The sequence below is a fragment of the Trichomycterus rosablanca genome, chromosome 16, assembly GCF_030014385.1.
Source record: "Trichomycterus rosablanca isolate fTriRos1 chromosome 16, fTriRos1.hap1, whole genome shotgun sequence".
Classification (NCBI taxonomy): Eukaryota; Metazoa; Chordata; class Actinopteri; order Siluriformes; family Trichomycteridae; genus Trichomycterus; species Trichomycterus rosablanca.
This window is the reverse complement of record NC_086003.1, coordinates 16,809,534-16,836,222: the sequence shown is the minus strand read 5'-3', so window position 1 is coordinate 16,836,222 and position 26,689 is coordinate 16,809,534. Positions and strand designations below refer to the sequence as shown.

The window sequence follows — 26,689 nt, the reverse complement described above, 5'->3', positions numbered from 1 at the left end:
TGACTTGACTCAGACTCTAGCCTAAAGACTCAAGACTTGACTTGGACTTTAGTCTAAAGACTTGTGACTTGACTCAGACTCTAGCCTAAAGACTCGTGACTTGACTCGGACTTTAGTCTAAAGACTTGTGACTTGACTCAGACTCTAGCCTAAAGACTCGTGACTTGACTCGGACTTTAGTCTAAAGACTCGTGACTTGACTCGGATTCTAGCCTAAAGACTTGTGACTTGACTTGGACTTTAGTCTAAAGACTCGTGACTTGACTCGGACTCTAGCCTAAAGACTTGTGACTTGACTCAGACTCTAGCCTAAAGACTCGTGACTTGACTCGGACTTTAGTCTAAAGACTTGTGACTTGACTCGGTCTTTAGTCTAAAGACTCGTGACTTGACTCGGATTCTAGCCTAAAGACTTGTGACTTGACTTGGACTTTAGTCTAAAGACTCGTGACTTGACTCAGACTCTAGCCTAAAGACTCATGACTTGACTCAGACTCTAGCCTAAAGACTCGTGACTTGACTCAGACTCGTATTTTGTGACTTGTGAACATCTCTGGCTTTACCTCAGCCCTCACATTTCTGAGCACACATTGCCAGAAACTGCCAAGAGAGAACAGAGCATATCCCCAGCGAGATGTATTGATGTGGATGGGGTTCATCTAGCAGCCTCACTTAATCAGGAATCGATGCAGGCTACACTACACAAGGCCGGTGCCGCTTACCTGATTCGGGTGAAGGCGTAAAGCAGGTAGGCTGCCGTGTTGCCTCTGTCGTCCAGCATCTTATCGAAGGAGAACACGTAGTCATTGATGCGGTTGTGAGACAAGTCGGCATATTTGATGCAGCCGAAGGCCACGGCGCGCTGGGCCCGGATGAGCTCTTCTGGTGTCAGGACCTAAAATGTTCACAAAGAATAAACACACAGTCCATATAGTCAATATAGTTATTCCACAGAACTAAAAATGATTTTGTTTATGTTATATATAAACTAATCAAGCAGTTTATTTGCCAGCCACAACCAACACTGGCAGGTGATAAGAAGCGGTCGCAGTTTGGACACGTGTTGAAGGGTATGTGTGGTTGTGAAAGCAGCAACTAATTCATGTGTGTGTTCATATGTTTATATGTATATATATATATATATATATATATATATATATATATATATATATATATATATATATATATACTGTATATATATATGTTTATGTGTATATATATATATATATATATACAGTGTATCACAAAAGTGAGTACACCCCTCACATTTCTGCAGATATTTAAGTATATCTTTTCATGGGACAACACTGACAAAATGACACTTTGACACAATGAAAAGTAGTCTGTGTGCAGCTTATATAACAGTGTAAATTTATTCTTCCCTCAAAATAACTCAATATACAGCCATTAATGTCTAAACCACCGGCAACAAAAGTGAGTACACCCCTTAGTGAAAGTTCCTGAAGTGTCAATATTTTGTGTGGCCACCATTATTTCCCAGAACTGCCTTAACTCTCCTGGGCATGGAGTTTACCAGAGCTTCACAGGTTGCCACTGGAATGCTTTTCCACTCCTCCATGACGACATCACGGAGCTGGCGGATATTCGAGACTTTGCGCTCCTCCACCTTCCGCTTGAGGATGCCCCAAAGATGTTCTGTTGGGTTTAGGTCTGGAGACATGCTTGGCCAGTCCATCACCTTTACCCTCAGCCTCTTCAATAAAGCAGTGGTCGTCTTAGAGGTGTGTTTGGGGTCATTATCATGCTGGAACACTGCCCTGCGACCCAGTTTCCGGAGGGAGGGGATCATGCTCTGCTTCAGTATTTCACAGTACATATTGGAGTTCATGTGTCCCTCAATGAAATGTAACTCCCCAACACCTGCTGCACTCATGCAGCCCCAGACCATGGCATTCCCACCACCATGCTTGACTGTAGGCATGACACACTTATCTTTGTACTCCTCACCTGATTGCCGCCACACATGCTTGAGACCATCTGAACCAAACAAATTAATCTTGGTCTCATCAGACCATAGGACATGGTTCCAGTAATCCATGTCCTTTGTTGACATGTCTTCAGCAAACTGTTTGCGGGCTTTCTTGTGTAGAGACTTCAGAAGAGGCTTCCTTCTGGGGTGACAGCCATGCAGACCAATTTGATGTAGTGTGCGGCGTATGGTCTGAGCACTGACAGGCTGACCCCCCACCTTTTCAATCTCTGCAGCAATGCTGACAGCACTCCTGCGCCTATCTTTCAAAGACAGCAGTTGGATGTGACGCTGAGCACGTGCACTCAGCTCCTTTGGACGACCAACGCGAGGTCTGTTCTGAGTGGACCCTGCTCTTTTAAAACACTGGATGATCTTGGCCACTGTGCTGCAGCTCAGTTTCAGGGTGTTGGCAATCTTCTTGTAGCCTTGGCCATCTTCATGTAGCGCAACAATTCGTCTTTTAAGATCCTCGGAGAGTTCTTTGCCATGAGGTGCCATGTTGGAACTTTCAGTGACCAGTATGAGAGCGTGTGAGAGCTGTACTACTAAATTGAACACACCTGCTCCCTATGCACACCTGAGACCTAGTAACACTAACAAATTACATGACATTTTGGAGGGAAAATGACAAGCAGTGCTCAATTTGGACATTTAGGGGTGTAGTCTCTTAGGGGTGTACTCACTTTTGTTGCCGGTGGTTTAGACATTAATGGCTGTATATTGAGTTATTTTGAGGGAAGAATAAATTTACACTGTTATATAAGCTGCACACAGACTACTTTTCATTGTGTCAAAGTGTCATTTTGTCAGTGTTGTCCCATGAAAAGATATACTTAAATATCTGCAGAAATGTGAGGGGTGTACTCACTTTTGTGATACACTGTATATATACTGTATATATATATATATATATATATATATATATATATATATATATATATATACACCGATCAGCCATTACTGTCCATTTAATCAGCTCCACTAACCATATAGAAGCACTTTGTAGTTCTACAATTACTGACTGTAGTGCATCTGTTATCCTGCATGCTTTGTTAGCCCCTTTTCATGCTGTTCTTCAATGGTCAGGACTCTCCCAGGAGCACTACAGAGCAGGTATTATTTAGGTGGTGGATCATTCTCAGCACTGCAGTGACACTGACATAGTGGTGGTGTGTTAGTGTGTGTTGTGCTGGTATGAGTGGATAAGACACAGCAGCGCTGATGGAGTATTTAAACACCTCACTGTCACTGCTGGACTGAGAATAGTCCACCAACCAAAAATATCCAGCCAACAGCACCCGTTACACAGCGTCCTGTGACCACTGATGAAGGTCTCAAAGATGACCAACTCAAACAGCAGCAATAGATGAGCGATCGTCTCTGAATTTACATCTACAAGATGGACCAACTAGGTAGGAGTGGACAGTGAGTGGACACAGTATTTAAAAACTTCAGCAGCACTGCTGTGTCTGATCCACTCATACCAGCACAACACACACTAACACACCACCACCATGTCAGTGTCACTGCAGTGCTGAGAATGATCCACCACCTAAATAATACCTACTCTGTAGTGGGCCGGTGGGGGCCCTGACCATTAAAGAACAGCATGAAAGGGGGCTAACAAAGCATGCAGGAAAACAGATGGACTACAGTCAGTAATTGTAGAACTACAAAGTGCTCCTCTTGGTGGAGCTAATAAAATGGACAGTGAGTGTAGAAACAAGGTGGTTTTAATGTTATGGCTGATCAGGGTATATATATATGTTTTTTTTTTTTTACTTATTTTTTTAGAGAACAACAAAACCACTACAAGTTTATAGGATAACGATCAGTGACAGTGAAGTGACATTCAAGGACACCCACAATTTTTTACTACATTATAACAAATATATTGGAGTGGATCGCAATCATTTTCCAGTACTGCCGAGGCACATCTAACTGCCTACGCCCGAGGGAATAGTGTGCCAGTGAACATCTGCTGACTTCCGTAATTTAAGGTTGCATGTCTGGCTTTCCAGAACCTTGACAAGTATGGACACACCGGAAAATATGCTACATGGTCAAAAATATAACTAGATTTGGCCAGTGTAGCCAGACTTAATGATAAAGCATATAGCAATATCATTTATATGAGTTGCACTGAAGAGATCATTAATTTTCAATGTGGCACTGGCATAAAAATGCCACCCGGGCACACAGTAGATCTGACCTATAAGGCTGCAGGTCGTCCAAGCTTGCAGAATGGAATCACTGTGGCAAAGTATGTATTGAAAACATACAAATGATCTGTTCTTGGCTGCAAAACGTAATACAGTTCTGATGCTGGCTTTGAAAGCCACGTCAGCGCACACACTATTTGGGTGAGGCTTTATAGATACTCTCTATGGTCTATGGACATGCACAATCCTAAGATTACAATGTGCAAATCTAAACTCTTGTATTAAACTCTGGAGCAGGCAAAGTGCCTTTTCTGAAGTGATAAATCACACGTCACCATCCAGCAGCCTTACGGACGAATTTTGGTTGGGCAGCTTTGCGGCGGGTTTGAGGATGTTCCTCAAAGCAAAACCCTTTCAGCAATTAAGCTGAGAGTGGTACTAGAGAAGCCGTAAACCTGTCCTAATCAAGTAGAATGCATAAGATGGGCTATACTACAGTAAAATATGCTGTAGCTAAACCATCCGGGGTTTTTAAAGCTCACTAGCTGGACTTGAGGTATTTTACAGTCTACTAGAGGTTAAAAAAGGATGTACAAATTGTACAGACCCCTGATGTCAACCCACTGAGCATACATAATATGCCGAAAAACAGACAGACTCATGACCGTGACCTCACTGAACATCAAGTTTCTATGTGTATTAATTGGGAGGTACCCCCACACCTTTGCTCCCATAACTCCATATGAAGGCTTTTCCCAAAATGTTGCCTGTCCAATTAGAGGTCAGGCAATGATGTTGGACAAGAAGGCGTGGCTCGAAATCAATGGTCCAGTTCATCCCAAAGGTGTTTGATGGGGATCGGCTTCATAGCTTTGTGCAGGCCACGTTGAGTACCTTGGAAAACATCATTTCCCAAACTGCAGCTACTGAGCCCCAAGTAAAGGTGTAATAATAGGTCATGTAGTTTTTTAGATGAGGTGGTAGCTAGATTCCATTTTCTGATCATTTTTTAGGTCGTCTTGTGCAGAGACAGAGTTATTAGGTGATATTTCATGGTGTATGGGAGCCAGTCATTCACACACAACGAGCACTCATTTTCTGTGATCGGATGTGGTTTGGACTAAACTGCAAGACTGGAGAGAGCTGAATAGCTCAGTGGGGGGCTGTGAAAGGAATTCGGGGTGGATTGGTAGCTGCAAAAGAGTAGATGTGCCAATAAGTGAGTGTGCATTTGTTCCCTTTTGTGCATGGAGTGTTCACCTTATCCCTCTCTTTGTCTTTGAGCTTGTCCATGGATCTTTTTAGACCCTCATCCAGCAGGTCCATTAGCCTGACTGTGTCCCCTGAGCGGGTTTTAAACTTCTTCCTGTGTGGAAGAAAGATTGAGTTTAGCAGGAGAGCATTATGGTTACATGAACACACCACACGACAATAGACCAGCTACAGAAACTGGGTGGAGCACATATTTTGGTTTAATAAAGGTCACCAGCGGTTGTGTTGCAAAAGCAGCAGGCCGACTTACTTGTCCTCTCCCAGAACCACTCCGAAACCTGCATGCTCCACGCGTGTGACCTTGGGGTCGTACCAGCCAATCATCTGAACTGCAGCGAAGACCACTTGGAAGTGTGTAGCCTAATGGAAATTAAACATGCATACATTTGTTATAAATGAATATATTTTAATACACACACACACACACACTCATATACACCTGGATGAGCCAAATAAAATATAACCTGCCTAATATGCAGTCTCCTGCTCTAACCCAGGGTTTTCCAAATGTTTTCCTTTTTTCCAAGCGACCAACACTTTGTCCATGACTTTTTACATGCCCCAGGCAACACAAACAATGCGTCTCACTCTCTCTGTACAATATGGTCCCACTGTGGTTAACAATTTGCAACATTAAGCCTCCATGAGGTGTGCTCACATACAAATTAATTTAATTATTATTATTTTTATCTGTGACACATTTTTTGGCTCCCAGGGTTTGAAGAACCCTGCTCTAACCCACCAAGACGTGGACTCCTTAATACATCTGCGGAGTGTGCCGATCCCAGTCAGGGATATTTTAAATGTTGGGTTAATGACAATAACTCATACATGTGTTAGATGCATCAGATATGGGCAGCATAAAGACCTGAGCGACTTCAATAGGAGCTAAATCATTAAGGCTGGGTTGAAGTACACTATATGGTCAAAAGTATTTGCACACCTGACCATAAGCTTGTTGAACTCAGGAGGTTCAGAATCCAAGCGCTGGTGTGCTAGTGGAATATCACCATATTGTGCCAACTGGGTGCAGGTCCCAGGGATTTTTGAGGTAGACTGTCATTTTTCCCCCTAATGGTAGGGTTTGCTTCACATACTGTAGTTCAGTGGTCCCCAACCACCTACCGGTCCGAGGCTATTTATTACCGGGCCGCACAGAAAGAATGAATCATTAGAGATCGCGAGAGAAGCAGTTTTCACTGCTTCTATTTCGGGTGTTATCTTCTTATTGTCAGCCCTAGGTGGGAGCAGCGTCTCGTTGCAGCGAAAAAAGCTCATTTTACATCGTTTGTGGGCAATATTATTAAATCCTCCCTTCCCCACTGGTCCGTGAAATTATATCTTACATGAAACCGGTCCGTGGTGCAGAAAAGGTTGGGAAACGCTGCTGTAGTTTGTTATTCTGGTATGCATTCCATTCAGTTTGCCAATTGTTCTTAATCTACAAATTTATTATTGGTTTGACGCCCATTGGTGGGGTCTAATGTTTTACTCTTAGATGGACAGATAGATAGATACTTTAGAAATTATTAGTCCCTCAGGATAGATAAAGTATCTCTGTGATGTTTTTGCTGCCTGATTTTCTTTCTTACTGCCCAGGAGCCTGCAGCTATTGGTACTATAATTAAGGCCCTACCTAATGAGCAGTTTCCCTTGTAATATGCAATTTGCTGTGAAATTCCAAATTCAAGCTTTGTGTTTAGTGATTTAACGTTTTTCATTTGTGTAGCCTCACGTTTACTGGTTAAATTGCACTATGAGGCGGTCCTACGGCAATTCAGTTAGCAATTGATTAGTCAACATGTCCGAAATGCATTTAGCAGATGCTTTTTTATCAAATGCGACTTACAGTACTGTGACAGCGTACTGTCTAAACAATTGAGGGTTAAGTGCCTTGCTCAAGGGCCCAACAGTGGCAACCTGGCAGTGGTGAGGCTTGTTTGTTTGTTTGTTTATTAGGATTTTAACATCATGATTTACACTTTTGGTTACATTCATGACAGGAAACGGTAGTTTATCTTCACACAAGTTTCATCAGTTCACAAGGTTATATCGAACACAGTCATGGACAATTCAGTGTCTCCAATTCACCTCACTTGCATGTTTTTGGACTGTGGGAGGAAACCGGAGCTCCCGGAGTAAACCCACGCAGACACAGGGAGAACACGCAAACTCCACACAGAAAGGACCCAGACCGCCCCACCTGGAAATCGAACCCAGGACCTTCTTGCTGTGAGGTGACAGTGTTACCCACTTAGCCACTGTGCCGCCCTGGTGAGGCTTGAACCAGCGACCTTTCGATTACTAGTCCAGTACCTTAACAGCTAGGCTACAACTCCCCAGTAAAGCAGTGTAAAGCAGCTGAAACACTACTCGGGTAACTGAGTTTGGATACTCCCCAACCAATTCTGTGAACATAGAGGGGAGAGTACCAAAACACGACAGAGTATTTCCAGATTTGAGACGGAGCCTTGCAGCGTCGCTGAATGTACTAGGTTTACATTTAACCATTAAGGCAGGCTGCTCTGTGTATTCTAGCTTCCATTTATTCTATCATACAATTTATGAGTGTTATTTAATGATTGCTTAATTAAGCACACTTCCCTGTGAATTTAGTAGGGCCCTAGATATAAGTGTGGAACCTTGGTAAAGAGGTGGAAAGACACACCTGTCCTTCTACATATGAAAGTCATGTGAACGGTGCTTTTAAATATCACAGTGATCCCAATGAACGAAGCAGATGCCTTGAGACGTGGGTGGACTGTATTAAGAGATGATGTGGCATTAAAATGTCACACACACACAGTGCAGACGCGTCGAGGCGTCACACACACACCTGGCCGCTGTCTGTGACATAGATGATGACGTCAGCCTTCTCGTCGAAGAGGCGCTGCCGCAGAGCCGCTAGGTCTGACGTGTCGTAGGTGTAGCCGCCGTCCGACTTCACCACTGTCAGAGGGATGGACTGACCAGGGGCGAAGACGATCTTTCGGCCCTCGTCCAACTGCACCAGACCTGAGAGACAGTGAGTGAAACAAAACAGAGAAAATAAATCATTCTCCTGAAACAACACTGCCCCCTAGTGGAGATGCTATTTTTTTGGAGTTCAAATACATCATGATGTGCTGAATGGGTGCAAAAACATGTGTTTTAACTGAGCTTAATCTCCAAGGGAGTTATACTAGGTGGTTTTGCCAGACCATAGTCACACCGGCAAACAGGGCAGCCCTCTGTATGTGTGTGTAAACATACGCACATACAAATTGCATGTATTATAAACAGCAACAAAAATGACAGGTATTAAAAAAAGGGCTTTCTGTGCTACAAAAGAGCAAGTCTGGGGCTTTGCTGTTTAATTACAGTAGGTACACCACAGGGAAATCAAACTAAGCAAGAATGAGATATCAGAATTGATGTGGCCACCAGGGACAACACACACTCGGGGAGGCACGGTGGCTAAGTGGGTAGCACTGTTGCCTCGCAGCAAGAAGGTCCTGGGTTCGATCCGGCACCTTTCTGTGTGGAGTCTGCGTGGGTTTACTCCGGGTGCTCCGGTTTCCTCCCAGTCCAAAAACATGCAAGTGAGGTGAATTGGAGACACTAAATTGTCCATGACTGTGTTCGATATAACCTTGTGAACTGATTAACCTTGTAATGTGTAATGAGTAGGGCTGTCGTTAATCGCGTTAATTAACGCGTAAAAATTTTAATCGCGATTAAAAAAATTAATCGAGATTAAAATTTTTAATCTAACTATTTTTATTTGGCTGTTTGTGCCACATACATGTGTGTCTCTGTGGTAATTAACTATATTTCAGATGAATTAGGATGTAAAGCGCATGAACTGTACACGGAACTTTACAAACACTGCTGTTAAATGGATCACAATGGACTGTATAAAGCAGGCAGGTCCGCGATCGGGTTTTATACGGCCCACATCTTCTGTCTTAAATTGTTCAAACAGAAAAAGTTATAAATTATTGTCGCTGTCCGATGAAAAACTACTTTAAGCGGATTTCACTTTTTTTACGTGTTGATGAAAAGATGAATGAAATCACGCAATCTTTGTAACGAGTATCTCCATTGGCTGCTAGACCTGTCCATCAAAACCGCGTAGCTCCGCCTCCTCCCCCTCCGGTAAGAAGTGAAACTCTGCGTGATGTTTCATCTCTACAGTTTATTCAGGTTATTCTATCACATGGTTATATACATGATTTATATTTGTGATGTTTGTAGTTTTTTAAAAACACATTCGTATCTGATATTTATATGGACTAAGCGTTTACATGGACTGTATTTATTAACACTTTTTTTTAATAGCTACAGTCAATAACTTATAGATAATGTCTTGTAACTTGATTGTTTCAGGTATTTATAGGTGTTTTAATGGTAATGTAGAACAGTATTTCCCAGTCTTGTTTCTGCAAAATGTTTTCTTAATAGATCTATGAAATAATCATATCTGTGTTTTGATGCTTTATTGATGCCTAATATTAGATCATAATATTTTGAAAAGCATGATTTCTGAGTTAGCCAGAAAACTTACGCAAAATGTCAAGGATTGTTTAATATGAATTTCTTTTTTCTCGTTTGTGTTACGGTTATGTATGCCATGGACTGTTGGCCCTCAGGCACTTTCACATGATCAAATCTGGCCCTCCTCGAAAAAAGTTTGGACACCACTGGTATAAACGCTTTAACACAGTTAACGATGTGGGTCTACATGACGTTATACGAGATGCACAGGGGCGTAACTTTGTGTATGGTTGGTGCACCTGTTTTCAGTGTCAGGGTTATGAACAGGAAAAGATCCTCACTTTTGTCAAATAATGTGCTTTCTAAAATGAATTTTATCATATTTTATGAATGTTTGTATTGGTAAACATATTTTTGCAATAAAAATGTGCATAACTTCAAATTTTGCTTAGTTATTAGCGTGCGATTAATTGAGATTAATCGCGATTAATCTCGATTAAAATTTTTAATCGCGTGACAGCCCTAGTAATGAGTAACTACCATTCCTGTCATGAATGTAACCAAAGCGTAAAACATGACGTTAAAATCCTAATAAACAAACAACACACACTCGCACCCCTTGAATGCAAACCCACACTAAATGGCCTTCAAACCCGGGTCTCAGAGGGTGGTGGACTGGTGGAAGGATTTATTATATTAACGATTATAAATGATACATTATACTGGGTGTGGTTCTAATGCAAAACACTGAGCTTTTATTATTTATTGTACAAACCCCATTTTCAGAAAAGTTGGGACATTTTGTAAAACATAATATAAAGAAGAATCTGTGATTTGTCTTATTTAACTACTAAAAGCTGGAAGAAAAAAAATTCCAGTGTTTTCACTGATCGACTTCATTGTATTTTGTAAATACAAACACATTTAGAATTTGGTGCCTGCAACACACTCTAAAAAGTTGGGACACCAGCTCCATGTTTCATCACCTTCACTATTAATGAGACTTTTTAATCAGTAAGTGGAATTTTTGTTCACTGCTGCTTGATACGAGACTTCAACTGCTCAACAGTGTGTGGTTGCCTTCTTCTGATTCTCTTTTCCATACATTTATAATAGAAGACAGATCTGGACTGCAGGCAGGCCAGGCAAGCACATGCACTCTGTGTCTATAAAGCCACGTTGTTGTAGCACATAAATAATGAGGTCTGGCATCATCTTACTGAAAATCATGGAACTCCCGGGAACAGACGTCAACTTTAATGGCAGCATGTGTCTCTCGAAAATCCCAATATACACCTCTGCGTCAGTGGTACCTTCACACATGTAACTTTGACACAGAGAACTTGATGTCTTTTTTCCCACTTGACTAAAAACCAATAATAACGTATGGTCTGCTTATAAGTAAACACAGTCATGTGATTAGGTAACTGTTGGTTACTTTAAATGCTATAAGGCTGTAATGTGAACCCGTACAATCAAGTCATTGCACTTAAAGTTACTTCTTTAGGTCCCAAATTCATATTTTTGGTCACAACTATGACAATTTTAATCTGATCAATGGTGCCAATCAGTTCTTAGGATGAGATAAGACTTTATTGATTCCCTAAGGAAAATTAACTTGTTACAGTAGTACAAGAGAAAGGTGGTAAAAACAGAAAGCAAAAAAGGCAACTAACTGAAAATCATTGAAACGTGATGTACACGTAAATATGCACCATTCTTACCTTTTTGCTCAAATTCCTTCACAACCTCTGTCATCATGTCCTGGTAGTAAGACTCCCCCCGCTCCAAAAGCCGGATGCCCAGGCTGTCGTACACTTTTTGGAACTCTGCCACACCAGAGATAATAAGAGAGAGACAGAGAGAGAGAGGGGTACAGTGTTGTTTAATTTCAGTAGTTACACCACAGGGAAATCAAACTAAGCAAGCACCACTGTACTGAGAGACCAGAATTGATGTAACCACTAGGGATATAAACACTCGCTCTGACCTACCAGACGCAAACCCACACTAATTGACCCTTGTGCACCTTTAGGAGTCTGTGCTTGTGGAATGACATGATTAAGGCATTAAGGGTACAAGGGTTTTCAGACTGGGAGCTCATTAAGTTGAGGTTTAAAGCTGGAAGTACTGTAGTAGTATTCAATATGGACCATAAGAAAAAACTGAAAAAAAAAAGGTTTAAAGTCTGAATTGCTGAAGCAGTTAATGCTGGTTCTGATAGAAAGGTGTCAGAATACACAGTGCATCACAGTTTGTTGCGTATGGGGCTGCATAACCGCAGACCAGTCAGGGTGCCCATGCTGACCCCTGTCCACCTCCGAAAGCACCAACAATGGGCACGTGAGCATCGGAACTGCACCACAGAGCAATGGAAGGAGGTGGCCTGGTCTGATGAATCACGTTTTCTTTTACATCACGTGAATGGCCAGTGTGGAAACACATAACACCAGGATGCACTATGGGAAGAAGGCAAGCCGGCGGAGGCAGTGTGATGCTTTGGGCAATGTTCTGCTGGAAAACCTTGGGTCCCGCCATCCATGTGGATGTAACCTTAACACGTACCACCTACCTAAGCATTGTCGCAGACCATGTACACCCTTTCATGGAAACGGTATTCCCTGATGGCTCTGACAATGTGAATGGTTTGAGGAGCACAACAATGAGTTTGAGGTGTTGACTTGGTCTCCAAATTCCCCAGATCTCAATCCAATCGAGGATCTGTGGGATGTGCTGGACAAACAAGTCCGATCCATGGAGGCCCCGCCTCACAACTTAGAGGAGTTAAAGGACCTGCTGCTAACATCTTGGTGCCAGATACCACAGCACACTCTCAGGGGTCTAGTGGAGTCCATGCTTCGACGTGTCAGAGCTGTTTTGGCAGCAAATGGGGAGGGGGAGACAGTGGTAGCCTAGTGTACTGTACATCTGTATATGTACATATGACAAATAAAGGCATTCTATTCTATACAAAAAGTCATTCCTAGTTTGAACACTGGGTGTCGCTATTACACATAACCAGTCTAAAACGATTTAGACTGAATTAATGTTCACTTCATAGTGGCTTTGATTGATTTTAGAGGGAAGTGTGTATGTTTAATTTGTCAGGAAACGGTTGCATTAACGAGAGAGTGTGATAATCTCATTCAAATTAAAAGAGAAGTGATAGCTTAACAGTTAAGGTACTTGACTAGTAATCAGAAGGTTGCTGGTTCAAGCCCCACCACCGCCAACTTTACATTTACACTGACATCTGTTATCCAAAGCGAATTACAGTTGTAACAGTACACAGTCTAAGCAATTGAGGGTTGCTCAAGGGCCCAACAGTGGCAACCTGGCAGTGATGGGTCTTGAACCGGCATACTTCAGATTACTAGTCCAGTACCTTAACCACCAGGCTACAACTGCTAAGTTGCCACTGTTGGGCCCCTGGGCAAGGCTCTCAACCCCCAATTGCTTAAACTGTATTCAATGATTATTGTAAGTCACTTTGGATGAAAGCGTCTGCCAAATGACAAAAATATAAATGTTTATAGTAATCAAGTAGGCCTATTGTGGCCTGTCGCTGCATTTGTTTTTTTCTAAATGCGGCCCCCAACAAGAAAAGTTTAGATACCCCTCTGCTAGGCCAAAAGTATTTGGACACCTGACCATAAGCTTGTCAGACATCCCTTTAAAAAAACAAATGGTATTAAAATAAAGTGACATTTATGTGATCTTTTAGATACAGCTTGTGAATATGTCCATGGGAATTTGTGCCCATTCAGTCAAAGGAGCATTTGTATGGTTTTGTGTTGAGAACACTGCAGAACAACGAGGCGTGACAAAGACTTCTGTCATGAAAATACATGCTCAAAACATCTAATTTCTCAAATTTCGTAAACACATGTTAAGTGTTCAAACACGGATTTTATGGATGATTGAGACAGCAAAATTTGTTCCTTCGGCTAATTCATTCGTCTGAATTCGCTCGCAATGGGACTGTGCGGTGTTTATTGTGAACTGCTAAGTGAAATAAAATGCCGGAGTATCTCGCCGAAGAGCTACAAAGCTTTCCACTTAATCCAACAACACGCCCGGCGAAACACATCAGCTGAAATTAGCTTTCCACTAACGGCTAAAGCTAATGTGTCCTTGGCTTCTTGTTAAAATGGGGGAAATGTAGCATTAACTTAAAGCATTGGTGCTGAAAGAATAGCGTTGTGCTCTAAACGAAGCTGGGATGGATAAGGCTGAAAGTATGTAGACAGCAGTTCTTAATCATGAATCTAGGTGATTTAGGTAAACCCCCTGTCCTGACAGGGGCATAAAAGACGTGAGGTCCATAAAGACGTTTGGTCGGAGGAACTAAACTGGGACGTCAATTTTAAGTCAGGGCTTTGGAAATGCTCTTTTGGATGTCCTATAAGTAGGTCCTACCTAATTCAAAGAGCGTGAAATGAGCCTGTTACCACATAATATGTAATTTGCTGTAAGTCCTTTTGAGGAGCAGCACAGACTGCAGAGAGATGATCACGAGTGTAGAGAAGCACACTTTTCTATTGATTATGGAATCCCCAAAGAAACAAAATGCACTCAATACCCTAGACCACAGAAAAGTCTGTTACACAAGCAATCCTACAACAATTCAGTTAGCAATCGGTTAGTCAAAATGTACAAGATGTGGAAGTCTAAAGCAACTAAAAACACTACAAACTGGAGTATGGAAAACATTCACTTCAACATTTCACTACTCTAATTTAAGTAGACAACAGTCCAAGGCAGGGGAGCCCAATACATCGATCACGATCTACCAGTCGATTGCACAGTGCACGCTGGTAGATCGCGCCTCATTCAAACAGGTCAACTAGATTGACATGAAATGTGGCCACTGTTTCTTTAATTTGCTGTTTGTTACCATAGCTACGCCTCAGCCCACCTAAAGCACTGCTAATCTAGAAAGTTTTCATTCATCAGTGGCCAGTTTGCGCTATTTTGGGTGAGAAAATACATACTGTTTTAGCCTGCTTTCACCCTGTTCTTCAATGGTCAGGACCCCCACAGGACCACCACAGAGTAGGTATTATTTAGGTGGTGGATGATTCTTAGCACTGCAGTGACGCTGACATGGTGGTGGTGCGTTAGTGTGTGTTGTGCTGGTATGAGTGGATCAGACACAGCAGTGCTGCTGGAGTTTTTAAATACCGTGTCCACTCACTGTCCACTCTATTAGACACTCCTACCTAGTTGGTCCACCTTGTAGTCAGAGACGATCGCTCATCTATTGCTGCTGTTTGAGTTGGTCATCTTCTAGACCTTCATCAGTGCTCACAGGATGCTGCCCATGGGGCGCTGTTGGCTGGATATATTTGGTTGATGGACTATTCTCAGTCCAGCAGTGACAGTGAGGTGTTTAAATACTCCAGAAGTGCTGCTGTGTCTGATCCACTCATACCAGCACAACACACACTAACACACCACCACTATATGTCAGTGTCACTGCAGTGCTGAGAATGATCCACCACCCAAATAACACCTGCTCTGTGGTGGACCAGAGTGAAAGCAGGCTAAAACAGTATGTAGAGAAACAGATGGACTACAGTCAGTAATTGTAGAACTACAAAGTGCTTCTATATGGTAAGTGGAGCTGATAAAATGGACAGTGAGTGTAGAAACAAGGAGGTGGTTTTAATGTTATGGCTGATACATGCCTACAACACTTGACTGTGCACACATGCTCATATTAATCTGGAATAAAACCCAAGCAGCAGGGTGCACACGTTTTATAGTTGCCTAGAGTAAGATAAAGAGCCGTACAAAGTCGAGTTCATTGCATCTCCGAGCAGTAGGCCATTTTTCCCCCTTCGTGTAATTAGTTTTAACCCAGACGCCCCGAAGCTTGGTGTGAAATGGACTTGAAAACCGGTGATTTGTCTCCCCCTCCTTAAAAGGCAAAAACCCGATAGCTCTTCTGCCTGCCTGATCCTGAGAATTGCTAACTATGTAGGAAAATTATTCACTGTTTACATTCCTGCTTCAGATGAATAAATGCAACATCTTTCAATGAGCCGGCACTCGGCTGAGTCATCGATCACGGTGCACGGGGCACATAATAAATCTATCCGCCGGGCTATTAGGTGTCCGGGAACATTAGGTCAACCATCCATTCAGATAAACACTGCTCAAACACTGTATCAAGACGAGCACGTGTTTTCTCAGTCACCAGCCTCAACTCTGATGCAACCCTGACCTCTAGTGGTTATCTCAGGATTATGGAGACCCTTCCTACATTCACATACACTCACCGAGCACCTCACTAATAAGCATGTCTATCTGGTGCGTTCATTGACATTCATATTTAATAACCTACAATTACTAAAGAAATGTACATACATGACAAATATAAACTCAACAGCATCATGTGATCAGAAATTGTCCAATGATAAAAGGCTGAAGTACTTGACTTGAGTACAACCAGGGTATGTGTTCCTTATAAAGAGGTAAGTACCTTTAAACAGTATTTAAAAATCCCAACAACACTGCTGGACCTGCTACACTAATACTAGAACAACAAACACTACCATGTTGTTGCCACGTTATTCTCATTGCAGTGATGAGAATGATCCACCCACTGCTCAGTATCTGGTCAGCTATCTGGGGGTTGCTTTTGACTCATAAATGAGGTAGGGGGGCTGACAAAGTGTACAGAGCAACAGATTGGTAAAAGTCAGTAATCCAGAGGAAACCGAAGCTCCCGGAGGAAACCCACACAGACACAGGGAGAACATACAAACTGCAAACTCCACACAGACAGGACCCGGACCATCCCATCTGGTGATCAAACTTAGAACACTCTTGCTGTGAGGCGACAGTGCTACCCACTGAGCCACCGTGCCGGCCAATTATATGGTTTTAACTTTCCTGTTATGCACTTGGGCAAAAAGTAAGGTCCAAGCGCGAGCAGTGAATTCTCATCCAACATCAGTCCCTAAAATCCCAAAGGCCCCACAGACACACTATAACCTGATAGGTAATCAAAGAGAGGGGGGACAAAGTCCATATTATTGGCTGTAGTTTTAGAATGAGATGTTGAACAAGCTCATCCGCAGGTGTCTACATACTTTTGACTATATAGTGCATGTTTAAACAGGACTGATTTTATTATTTAAGATCGTGTCTCAGTTCTCTTTAGCAGATGCTTTTATCTAAATAAATACATTTTTTGAACCATTTGGGGTTTAAGGGCCTTGCTCAGGGGCCCAACAGTGGCAACTTGGCGGTGGTGGGGCTTGAACGGGCAACCTTCGGATTACTAGAACCACTGAGCTACCACTGTCCAGACATGTTTCGTTGTCATTTAATTTTATTTTCATGATTTTCATCCACTTTATCCTGGTCAGGATCGTGGGTCGTCAGGTAGCTGGGCAAACTGCAGTAACACACCCCTGACAGGACGCCGATGCATCACGAGAACTAAGTCAACCCCACCCCACCTCGTTGATGTACTGGCATCATGTAACCCCAAATCATTTAACAAATCCAGCTGTTTTGAATGGAGCACGTCTGACCCTCTGGTCCATTAGCAAAGGCACAAATTTCCCTCAGAAGTTCACATTAAAGCACATGGTCTTGGAATGGCATGTCAACCAGGCTCTTGGTCAGGTGCCCACTTCATTTGACCACGTCGTGTATTCAGTGAGTTGGTTGCATGTTTTGAGGGTATAAACATACCGTTCCTTGATACATCACAGATCAGGTTCCAGGCCTTGATGAAGTCTGGTTCCTTGCTCTGCAGCTTGACCACACACTGATAGGCTCGCTTCTTGAAATCCTCGTCTTCATCGAATCGCTTCTTAGATTCCTGGGAGAGAAAGACGAGAGATCTATATTGCAAGTGAATGTCCACATACAGTCTACACAAAGTGAGTCAAAAATATACAATAATGTGGTTGTATAAATATGCACACCCTAAATTAATCCTATGTTAAAGCACCTTTCGATTTGATGGCAGCATTCAGTCGTTTCGGGTATGATTCTACCAGCATGGCACATCTTCACTTGCCAATCTTTGCCCACTTTTAATTGAAAAAGCGTTCCAAATTGGTCAGATCTCCTGTGCACAGCCCTGTTCAGGTCACCTCAAAGATCGATTTTCAATTAGATTCTAGCTAAACCTCGATCTTCCTCTGGTGAAACCATTATTTTGTTGATATGGAAATACGCTTTGGGTCATTATCACAATAAAAGGTAAAATTCCTCTTTATCTTTAGCTCTTTAGCAGAGGCCTGAGGGTTTTGTGCCTGACTGACTGATATGTACAATGGTTACTGTTCATTATTCACTCCACCTTGACTTAAGTCCCAGTTCCAGCTAAACAACCTTAAAGCATAATGCTGCCACCACCATGCTTCACTGTGGGTGTGCTGTTCTTTCGGTGATGCAGTGTTGCTTTTTGTGCCAAACACACCTTTTGTAATTATGGCCAAAAAGTTCAACCTTGGTCTCTTTAGACTATAACACATTTTTACACATGCATTTATACACAGACAATATTGATGTCTTGCCATCCTACCCCAAGTATTAAATACAGTGGTACCAATATTTGTAGCACAAATTACTTTATTTGCTTTAATAAAAAAAATCCTAGTTTTCAGAGTATTTTTTATTTTTATTTAACCTTTATTTAGGCAAGTCATTAAGAACTGCTTCTTATTTACAATGGCGGCCTGGCAAAAGGCAAAGCCTCTTGAGGAACAATCATACAAACAAATTTACATAAGACATTGAAAACAAACAACAATGATCACAATACAATACACAACACATAGTCGAATCACCCCAGCAACAGTATAAAAGAAGAATCAATTTGTCATACAGCTGCATGTATCTCTTAAGATATCTGTAATTTGTTTTTAAAAGATGTCTTAGAAATAAATGTATCCAGGCTAAGAGTTTCTTGCAGTTTGTTCCAGTCTGTGGCTGCAGCCACTTGAAATGATGACTGACCAAAAATGGTGTTCGTTTTAGGAACCTTCAGTGAAATACGATGAGCAGCACGAGTATAATAAACTGAAGATGAGGTTTGCAATAAATGACACAAATAGGGAGGAGACAAACCAAGCAGGGTTTTGTATATGAGCATAAACCAATGAATAGCACGAGGAGTGTGTAAAGATGGCCAGTTCACAGTAGAATAAAGGGTACAGTGATGTGTTTTATATGGAGCATTTATCGCAAACCGAATGGCAGAGTGATAAAGTACGTGAAGTTTCAGATCATCACTTTTTCAAGCTGACCTGTATATAACATCACCAAAATCTAACAAGGGGAGGATTGTCATTTGTACAAGTTTCAGTTCAGCAGATCAGCTAAGAGAGGCCCGCATTCTATACAGAGAGCCTATTTTTGATCTAACCTTAGATTGTAATTTGCTAATGTGATATGAAAATGTCAGTGTGCTATCTAGCCATATGCCCAAATATTTATACTCAGAGACCTGACTTAAAGTAGCCCCATCGACAGTAATGATGTCATGGACTGCTTGGTGAACCGAACCTCTTTTGCCAAACCACATAACCTTAGTCTTGGTGGTATTTAACACAAGATCTAAATTAAGATTAAGTTAATTCATCAAAATCATCTGGGTCACAAATATACACACATTTTTCAACTTTACAATGTATTTCTGTGCATCTCAACTGTAGCTTACTTTGTAAAAGGCCTGCAGGTCTTCAATTGGTGGAGAAAGGCTCAGATAATTCGGGAACTTGTCCTGCAAGTGAGCGATGAGCATTCCGAACTGTGTCCCCCAGTCTCCCACATGGTTCAACCTGGTGGAGATTAAAAACTGTTAAAAGTGCAAAAACATGGGCTCTAAACTGCTTATCTGAAATTTTAACCAATACTTTCGGGACATTTATGTAGTAGGACTTTAACGTCATGTTTTACACTTTGGTTACATTCAGGACAGAAACGGTAGTTACTCATTACACAAGATTCATCAGTTCACAAGTTTAATGTCAAACACAGTTATGGACAATTTTGTATCTCCAATTCACCTCACTTGCATGTCTTTGGACTGTGGGAGGAAACGGTAGCTCCTGGAGGAAACCCACACAGACACGGGGAGAAAGATTTTATAATTATTTTGTGAATATCAGTGCATGGACTGGCAGATTTTTTTTTTTTTTGCATTACCAGATATTAGAATCTGCTTACAATTTCTATAATATAATGACACATTATGTACACTGCCTGGCCAAAAAAAAAAAAGGTCACACACACTAATATTTGGTTGGACCGCCTTTAGCTTTGATTACGGCACGCATTCGCTGTGGCATCGTTTCCACAAGCTTCTGCAATGTCACAACATTTATTTCTGTCCAGAGTTGCATTAATTTTTCCCCAAGATCTTGTATTGATGATGGGAGATTTGGACCCCTGCGCAAAGTCTTCTCCAGCACATCCCAAAGATTCTCAATGGGGTTCAGGTCTGGACTCTGTGGTGGCCAATCCATGTGTGAAAATGATGTCTCATGCTCCCCGAACCACTCTTTCACAATTTGAGCCCGATGAATCCTGGCATTGTCATCTTGGAATATGCCCGTGCCATCAGGGAAGAAGAAAAAATCCATTGATGGAATAACCTGGTGGTTCAGTATATTCAGGTAGTCAGCTGACCTCATTCTTTGGGCACATAACGTTGCTGAACCTAGACCTGACCGACTGCAGCACCCCCAGATCATAGCACTGCCCCCACAGGCTTGTACGGTAGGCACTATGCATCACTTCAGCCGCCTCTCTTCCTACCCTGATGCGCCCATCACTCTGGAACAGGGTAAATCCGGGCTCATCAGACCACATGACCTTCTTCCATTGCTCCAGAATCCAATCTTTATGTTCCCTAGCAAATTGAAGCCGTTTCTGCCGGTTAGCCTCACTGACAAGTGGTTTTCTTAAGGCTACACAGCTGTTTAGTCCCAATCCCTTGAGTTCCCTTCACATTGTGCGTGTGGAAATGCTCTTACTGTCACTATTAAACATAGAGTTCTACTGTACTTCTCCCTGAGTTCTACTGGAGTTTTTCTACCATTTGATTTCACCAAACGTTTAAGTGATCACCGATCACGATCATTCAAGATTTTTTATCGACCACATTCCTTCCTCAAAGATGATGTTTCCCCACTGTCCTTCCACTTTTTAATAATGCTTTGGACAGTTCTTAACCTGATTTCTCTTTAGATGTTTTCTCTGCTTGATGCATGCCAATAATTTGACCCTTCTGAAACAGATGAACATCTTTTCCACGACCACAGGATGTGACTTTCGACATGGTTGTTTAACAAATGAGAAGCTACTCGCTGCATCAGTTAGGGTTAAATAACTTGTTGCCAGCTGAAACATAATCACCCATGCAGTAATTATCCAATGGGAGGCTCCTACCTATTTGCTTAGTTAAATCCAGGTGGTGACTTCTTTTTTTTGGCCAGGCAGTGTATATAAACAATATAGCACACAGTAGTGGTGAGACCAGGTTCACCACATTAAGCTTGCTAAGCCATAAGCTGAGATCCCAACTCATGTCATCATACACTCACCTTAGAACATCATGGCCCAAGAACTCAAAGAGACGACACATGCTGTCCCCTATGATGGTTGAACGCAAGTGACCCACATGCATCTCCTTCGCTATGTTCGGAGAGGAAAAATCCACGACGACCTAAAAATGAAAAATAGAATAAATAAATAAATAAAGAGAAAGCCATTTACGTCAGCTTTTCACTTCACACGTCTGAGAAAACACCGACCTTCTTTTTCTTGTCTAAAGCAGGAGGCTGCACACCGTATAAAAGCAAGCTGGTCAGAAGCTTCGACACGAACGACTTCTTGAGATGAACATTAATAAAACCTGCAGCCAAATAAAACAAAATTAATTTCTGTTTATCTGCAATTTCTTCTCATGTGGAAAAAATAAACATCACAGCTGATCTAATCAGACCTGGTCCTGCGATTTCTGTCTTCTCGATTAACTCGTTCTCAGGAATGTTTTGGACAATCTTCTCTGCTATCTCTCTGGGGTTTACCTTCTGTCCCTTAACCTTCATCATCTGGAAAATAACAGATTACCAATTATTTGAGAAAACATTTGAAAATTACATGTAAAACAGTTTTCATTTGTTTGAGTCAAATAATAAAAAATATCACGCTGTTGTAGGAAGACCTGCAAGAATTCTTTTTTATGAACTACATGTAAAATAGTGTTACATACCAGGGTTTTTTTAACTTTTTTTTTACAGTGACCCACATTTTGTCCATGATTTAACGCGACCCAGGCAACATAAACAACGCATCTTACTCCCTCTGCTCACACTGCACAATCTGGTCCCACTGTGGTTTACAAGACGTAACATAAAGCCTCCACAAGGGGGTGTGCATGTACAAGTTCATGTATCTGTTAAATTATAATCTGTTTATTTATTATTTTTTTCTCTGTGACCCATTGTTGTGGCTTGCAACCCATCTAAGGGTCATGATCCAAAAACCTTGTTGTACACTATATGGCCAGAAGTCATTGGACACATGACCATGAGCTTGTCGGACATCCCATTTTAAAAACAAGAACAAAACTTCTCACAAGTATGTCTGTTTGAAGTATGTCTGTGGGAATTTGTGCCTATTCTGTTGAAGAGTATTTATATGGCTGGGCACTGATATTGGCCAAGAAAGTCTCAATTAATGTTCCAGTTCATTCCAAAGCTGTTCAGTGGGGTTGAGGCCACTGCTTTACGTCTTTACAGACTTAGATTTATGCACAGGGGCACAAGGGCCTTCCCTAAACTATTGCTGCAAAGCTGGAAGCACATAACTTCCTTTATACAATTGATTTATTACACCCGTCAACAACTGTTGTGGCTGAAACACATAAATCCCATCCAACACCAGTGTCTGACCTTACCGATAGTCTTTTGCCTAAATGGGCGCAAGTTCCCACAGACACGCTCCACACTCAACTTTCCTAAAAGCCTTATATAAGCTCATTAGATGTCCACATATGTTTGGCCATCCGTGTGAGTGACTAACCTGAGACATAGCCATGGCACTGTTACATTGGTAATCTCCAAACTTGGGCTGTTGGCTGGGAGTGACAGCCAGTGGTGGGTTCTCCAGGTCAGGGTAGGCTATGCAGATAGCATGCCCGAAGATATCCTGAAGTCTCTGGTTGATGTTGGTCATGCTCTTGCTGTTGTAGCTCCTTTCCTCTTGTAAACTCTGCAAAAAGAGAAAGAAAGAAAAGTTCTTAAAGGATACCTGTGCATGGGGTCAAGGGTTGCTAGCCAAAAAAATTGGGTCATAGACAAAACTAATAAAAATTAGACAAATTTGAACAGGCACATAAAAATGATGTTGTACACAAAGGCCCCCTTGTGGAGGCTTTATGTTACACCTTGTAAACCACAGTGGGACCAGATTGCCACCCTTTCCATTAATGAAATATGTTTCATTTTGTGTTTTGGTTTGGTGAATTGCTTGGGTTGCCTGAAAAAAAGTTTGAAAAACCCTGATCTAGATCATACCAAAAAAATAACCACCAGAATCTTAAAAAATACCGTTATACAAATTTTTGGTCATACCGCCCAGCCGTAATTACAGGTTAATAAAAAGCATGAACTTCACCATGAAGTACTTGCCTTTTTAAGTATGTTAAGACGATATTTCAGCCTGGCATTCTCTTCTCTGAGATCATCCAGCTCTGGCGAGGAGAATTCAGAATTCTTCAAGTTCTCTACCTCAGCCCAGAGAGATTTAACCTCCCTTTCCTGTAGGTAGAAACAAAAAAGCAATGGCCTTTTTACACCAAACTACAATGCACAAAAATTGTGAAACTGTAGAGGTCAAAAACATTGTGGACACCATGCTAATTAGTGTCCAGGTGTTTGTGCTACATACATTGAAGGTAGGGACACATTTGTCAGTGGCAACCATAAGGAGATAGCTTAACAACCAAGGACTTCATGACTTAAGTTAGGTTAAGTTGAGTTCTGGGACACAGTTCTATTAAGTAACAACTCAAAACTGGAATTGTTTGGCTATACGGATAAGCAGTTTGTCTGGCACAAGAAAGGCAAGGAACTGGCAATCTTGACCATGTGACTGGCATCATGGAGTCACATAGACAAATAATTCATCTTACACTGAGGTGGAAAGTAACGAATTACATTTACTCACGTTACTGTAATTAAGTACTTTTTTTGTGTACTTGTACTTTTTAAAGTACATTTTACAACCTGTAATTTTACTTTTATTTAAGTATGTTTTGTATTAAGAATTGTAATTCGCTACATTTTAAATAACATCCGTTACTAAGTAAATAAAAAACGCTAAAATATTTGCGTCTGGGAAACTGCTGCAGTGAATTCAGCGATGGAAAATAAACTGGTGCTAAAATAAAGGAGCTGTAATCTAGGTATAGAGTAGGGAGGGAAGGGTGATTTTTAAAAGTTGAACATGTTTGGAGTTTGATGTTTCGTTATTTGATAACATAGTCTGATGTCAAAGAATGGCAAAGTTTTGTCTCTTACATCTTGAAGGTTTTTTTGGGTCATTTCATGAAAGTCACAACACCTGTAACCGTGACTTGTTTTGAGTTATGAGATTTGCAGTATGACTGTTGTTTGGTATTTGTTGGTGATGAAAAGAAGGCTGGTCTATAAAATCTACAATTAATGCCAATTTCAGTGGTTATACAGTTTGAAAAAGTTTTATGGGATGGTCTGTACTAAAATGACACATTACACATCTCTAAATGTTTTAAATGTTGCATCAACATGTTTTCTTTCTATTATATTTTAATTAAAAACAACTACTGTGAGATATATCCACTTGTCCTGTTTGCATTACACAGAAGAGACCCCTCCCTGCTGTTAAAAAAGTAACTAAGTTTACTCTGAGTACATTTTAAATGAGTTACATTTTACCTGAGTAGATTTTTAGACTAGTAATTTTACTCGTACTTAAGTAAAAATTCATTAAAGTAATAGTACTTTTACTTGCATACAATATTTTAGTACTCTTTCCACCTCTTATCTCTCATATTATTTCTGCAACATAATCTGTTTTGTGTGTGTGTGTGTGTGTGTGTGTGTGTGTGTGTGTGTGTGTGTGTGTAAGCTTTGGAGACCAACATAGACTCCAACTTTAAAAACTCCAGATCAGAACTAGTTAGAACCAAAAAAATTGGTATGGTGATTGTACACCTTTGCCACATGAATAAACTGCTGGTAATGGAATATAATATAATAATATAACAATAAAAAATGCATAATAAAATATATGCAGTTCCACAGGACCATGGAACGCATTAACAGGTTTCCCATACATCCTTATGGGAGAAAATACCTTGAAACTCAACGCCAGTACCAGACCAGAACCATTTGACGCTGAGTTTTAAGGTACCACTGTACATGTTTTCCATGTAAACTCAAAATATTGTCAAGTTACGTTATTGAATTACTTGTATGTATAAATAATTTGTTTCTATGTTTACTTAAGCGTATATTTAATACATTCTAAACAGACCTAAACCTTAAAATAAAGTTTTTAGCAAAAGCAGTTGCATAAGCCAGCGTTAAGACATTCAGTCAGGTTTCAAACCGCCTACCACACTAAACCTAAGTGAACTACATAAAGCAAACACGCACTGACTTTAACACCTAACGTAGTGTACGTTATACAGGGTATAGCAGCTAAAATGAAACACAGCCCGAGTTACATCAGCAGCAGCACAACACTTTGCCTATTTCCTGAACACACCGGCTGAAGCTACAGTACAGTTTCTGCATTTTAAATGCAGGTTTATATTAAACTGACCTGCTGTTGAAGTCTGTTCGAGTACTGCTCCACAGGGTCACCCATCTTCCAAAAAGACAATTATTCAAACCTAGAAAAGCGGGTGTAAAACTCGTACTGCACTCACTGTACTGTAGACACACTTTACTTTCGGATCTGAGCACCGCGCATGCGCACTACCCTGCTTCATCGAGCGGCATTCTGGGAGAATACTGGACAAAACTAAAGTCTCAGTTCATGAAGGTGCTTTGTGGTACTTGTTGGTGTGTGAGGGGTGTTATGTATTTTTCCTTTGCACATTGTTCCTATATGTTTTTCACACCTTCCAGCAAGTGGGTAAAAAGGCGAATTACTTACTTCAGGTGTAAATGGTTGTGTGACTAAAATACATTGGTTATGGATCCACTGTGGCCCTGATCAGGATAAAGTGCTTTAAACTGATGAAAAGATGAATTGCATACTTATATGGGTCAGTGGCGATTTCTCTAAGACTGCAAGGGAAGCTCAGCTTCCCCTAAAATGTCAAAAATTTAATGGTCAAATATGTACAGTTGTGTTAACATTTCATTGACTACAAATGCGTTAGAACACGTTCATCTCGAAGACGAGTTCGTTCAGAATCAGCTACTTCTCATACATTCCCTTAGCGTCAATGCATTTGCCCGCAGAAGCTGAGCGTCTCTTCACTTCTAAGGGGCTGCATGGTTGTTTTTTTTTCATTGCTTCGAAACTCGCCGGTCATTGGATAAATGCCGTGATTCTGTCCCGCCCCCGGACGCTGAGCGTCTCTGGGGGTGAATGGAGCTGTGGGCGGGTCTGGACGCTGAGCTTCTGCAAGATGATTGGAGGATCAGTCGAAAGGCTGGATCCCGTTTTGATTGACAGCTATCACTGGGAGCTTCAGTCCCATCGCGGATTTTGCGAGTGAAGTCGAAAGACAAACTGCAACCCATTTCAGGAC

The 26,689-nt window shown here is 41.4% G+C and overlaps 1 protein-coding gene across 1 annotated transcript in view; it reads right to left on the bottom strand.

Moving 5' to 3' along the window:
* rars1 (arginyl-tRNA synthetase 1) overlaps positions 1-25,857 on the bottom strand; it is a 30,888-nt gene extending 5,031 nt beyond the window's left edge. Inside the window, exons 1-13 of the mRNA XM_063011917.1 lie at positions 25,750-25,857; positions 23,571-23,699; positions 22,963-23,151; positions 21,881-21,989; positions 21,690-21,790; positions 21,480-21,601; positions 19,592-19,712; positions 17,614-17,743; positions 11,628-11,732; positions 8,264-8,442; positions 5,678-5,787; positions 5,416-5,521; positions 723-895 (exon numbers count right to left, since the gene is read on the bottom strand). Coding sequence (XP_062867987.1) covers positions 723-895; positions 5,416-5,521; positions 5,678-5,787; positions 8,264-8,442; positions 11,628-11,732; positions 17,614-17,743; positions 19,592-19,712; positions 21,480-21,601; positions 21,690-21,790; positions 21,881-21,989; positions 22,963-23,151; positions 23,571-23,699; positions 25,750-25,794 — 1,619 coding nt within the window. The 5' untranslated portion in view covers positions 25,795-25,857. The remainder of the gene's footprint in view (positions 1-722; positions 896-5,415; positions 5,522-5,677; positions 5,788-8,263; positions 8,443-11,627; positions 11,733-17,613; positions 17,744-19,591; positions 19,713-21,479; positions 21,602-21,689; positions 21,791-21,880; positions 21,990-22,962; positions 23,152-23,570; positions 23,700-25,749) is intronic.
* Positions 25,858-26,689: the final 832 nt, after the last annotated feature.